This window comes from Micropterus dolomieu, unplaced genomic scaffold, assembly GCF_021292245.1.
Source record: "Micropterus dolomieu isolate WLL.071019.BEF.003 ecotype Adirondacks unplaced genomic scaffold, ASM2129224v1 contig_13359, whole genome shotgun sequence".
Lineage (NCBI taxonomy): Eukaryota > Metazoa > Chordata > Actinopteri > Centrarchiformes > Centrarchidae > Micropterus > Micropterus dolomieu.
The window spans coordinates 7998-9631 of record NW_025742345.1 but is presented as its reverse complement, the minus strand read 5'-3'; the positions used below and the strand labels follow the sequence as shown (position 1 = coordinate 9631).

At 40.0% G+C, this 1634-nt stretch overlaps 1 protein-coding gene across 1 annotated transcript; it reads left to right on the top strand.

Moving 5' to 3' along the window:
• The first annotated feature begins 9 nt into the window (after positions 1–9).
• LOC123966409 (E3 ubiquitin-protein ligase TRIM21-like) lies at positions 10–1268 on the top strand. The gene has a single exon (XM_046042572.1). The coding sequence runs from the start codon at positions 10–12 to the stop codon at positions 604–606; it is 597 nt and encodes a 198-aa protein (XP_045898528.1). The 3' UTR covers positions 607–1268.
• The last annotated feature ends 366 nt before the right edge of the window (positions 1269–1634 follow it).

The following is a 1634-nucleotide window of genomic DNA, read 5'->3' as shown; positions in this document are numbered from 1 at the left end:
AGTGAACAGATGAAGAAGCTGTTTGACGCCCAGCCCAAGAGGGTCCAGCAGTATGCAGTGGATGTGACCCTCGATCCTGATACAGCACATCCTGCTCTCATCCTGACTGATGATGGAAAACAAGTTAAGCATGCTGATGTATGGAAGAATCTCCCAGACAATCCAGAGAGATTTGATATTTGTGTTCATGTCTTAGCAAAGCAGAGTTTCTCTTCAGGGAGATTTTACTACGAGGTTCAGGTTAAAGGGAAGACTGAGTGGGATTTAGGAGTGGCCAGAGAGTCGATCAACAGGAAGGGACAAATCACAAGGAGTCCTCAGGATGGTCACTGGATGATATGTTTGAGGAATCAAAATAAGTACTTCGCTCTTGATGACCCTCCAGTCCGTCTCTCTCTGAAGTCTCAGCCTGAGAAGGTGGGGGTGTTTGTGGATTATGAGGAGGGTCTGGTCTCCTTTTATGATGTTGATGCTGCAGCTCTTATCTACTCCTTTACTGGCTGCTGCTTCACTGAGAAACTCTACCCATACTTTAATCCTGGTCTTAATGATGGTGGTAAAAACTCTGCCCCTCTGATCATCTCTCCTGTCAATCACACTGAGTAGAACAAACATTTGATTTTCTACATTTAATGTAATAAATGTATATTTATCTATATACATTGTTTTTCAGATTCTTATCAATGTGTTTTTTTCTGTAAATGTTTCTTTGGTGTGTCATGTTGCAACTTTCTACTACAACACACCAAATTTCACTGCTCTGATTGATTTTATTTAATGTTGTCTAATTTATTCTAATAACTGCATTACATGCCTTCAACACTGTTAAATCATCAGAACACAATGTCGTCAGAAATAAAAAGAATTTGCACTTTCTTTAAATGTCTGGGTGTCAAATTCTAAACCTTCAACTGACAGATCATTGTTTCTATGAGAAGTGTTGCATACTGGCACAAATTACTGAAGAGCAGTTTATAAATGTGACAAAAGTCTTCTGCTTTTCTTTAGTTTTCTTGGTTACAGCCATCGCTGGCAGCCATTTAGTGTATATTAATTGTGGTGATCCTATTGTTTTCTTCCTTTGTAATTTGTAAGCTTAAGGGTGCTGACCTCTTTTCGTTCTTTAGTGTATTTTTGAGTCAAGAGCTAGTAACTTAAGTAACTAGTTACTTAATGGTTGTTTGGCAGCACCTGTATAGGCCCTTTCTGTTGTATTCCCTTGTGCAAGCGCATTCCTTGGTTAATTAAACTCCTGACTTTAAACAGAACCTTCCAGTTGTCGCATTCCACCTCATTTCTAATCCCAATTATATGTTACTGCTCTCCAAGACAAGCCAGGTTGTAACATCTTTCTAAATAAAGAAAAGAAAATTAAAGTGTTAATGTGTCCGATTCAGTTTTGTTGTTTTTGATTAAAATCTAAGCTGAAAAAGAGCTGACATCAGCTGTTCTCAGTCCTAACTCAAGCTGAGAAGCTCCATCACATCTGACATAGTCTGCAGTGTAAGGGTGTACTCACACTAGGCAATCTGCCCGAGCAACGTCAAAGTCCGGTTAGTTTGACCAGTGTGATCGTGCCGTGACTGGGCACAGTACACTTAACCGTGCCCAGGCCCACCTCTTCAAGCGCTTTT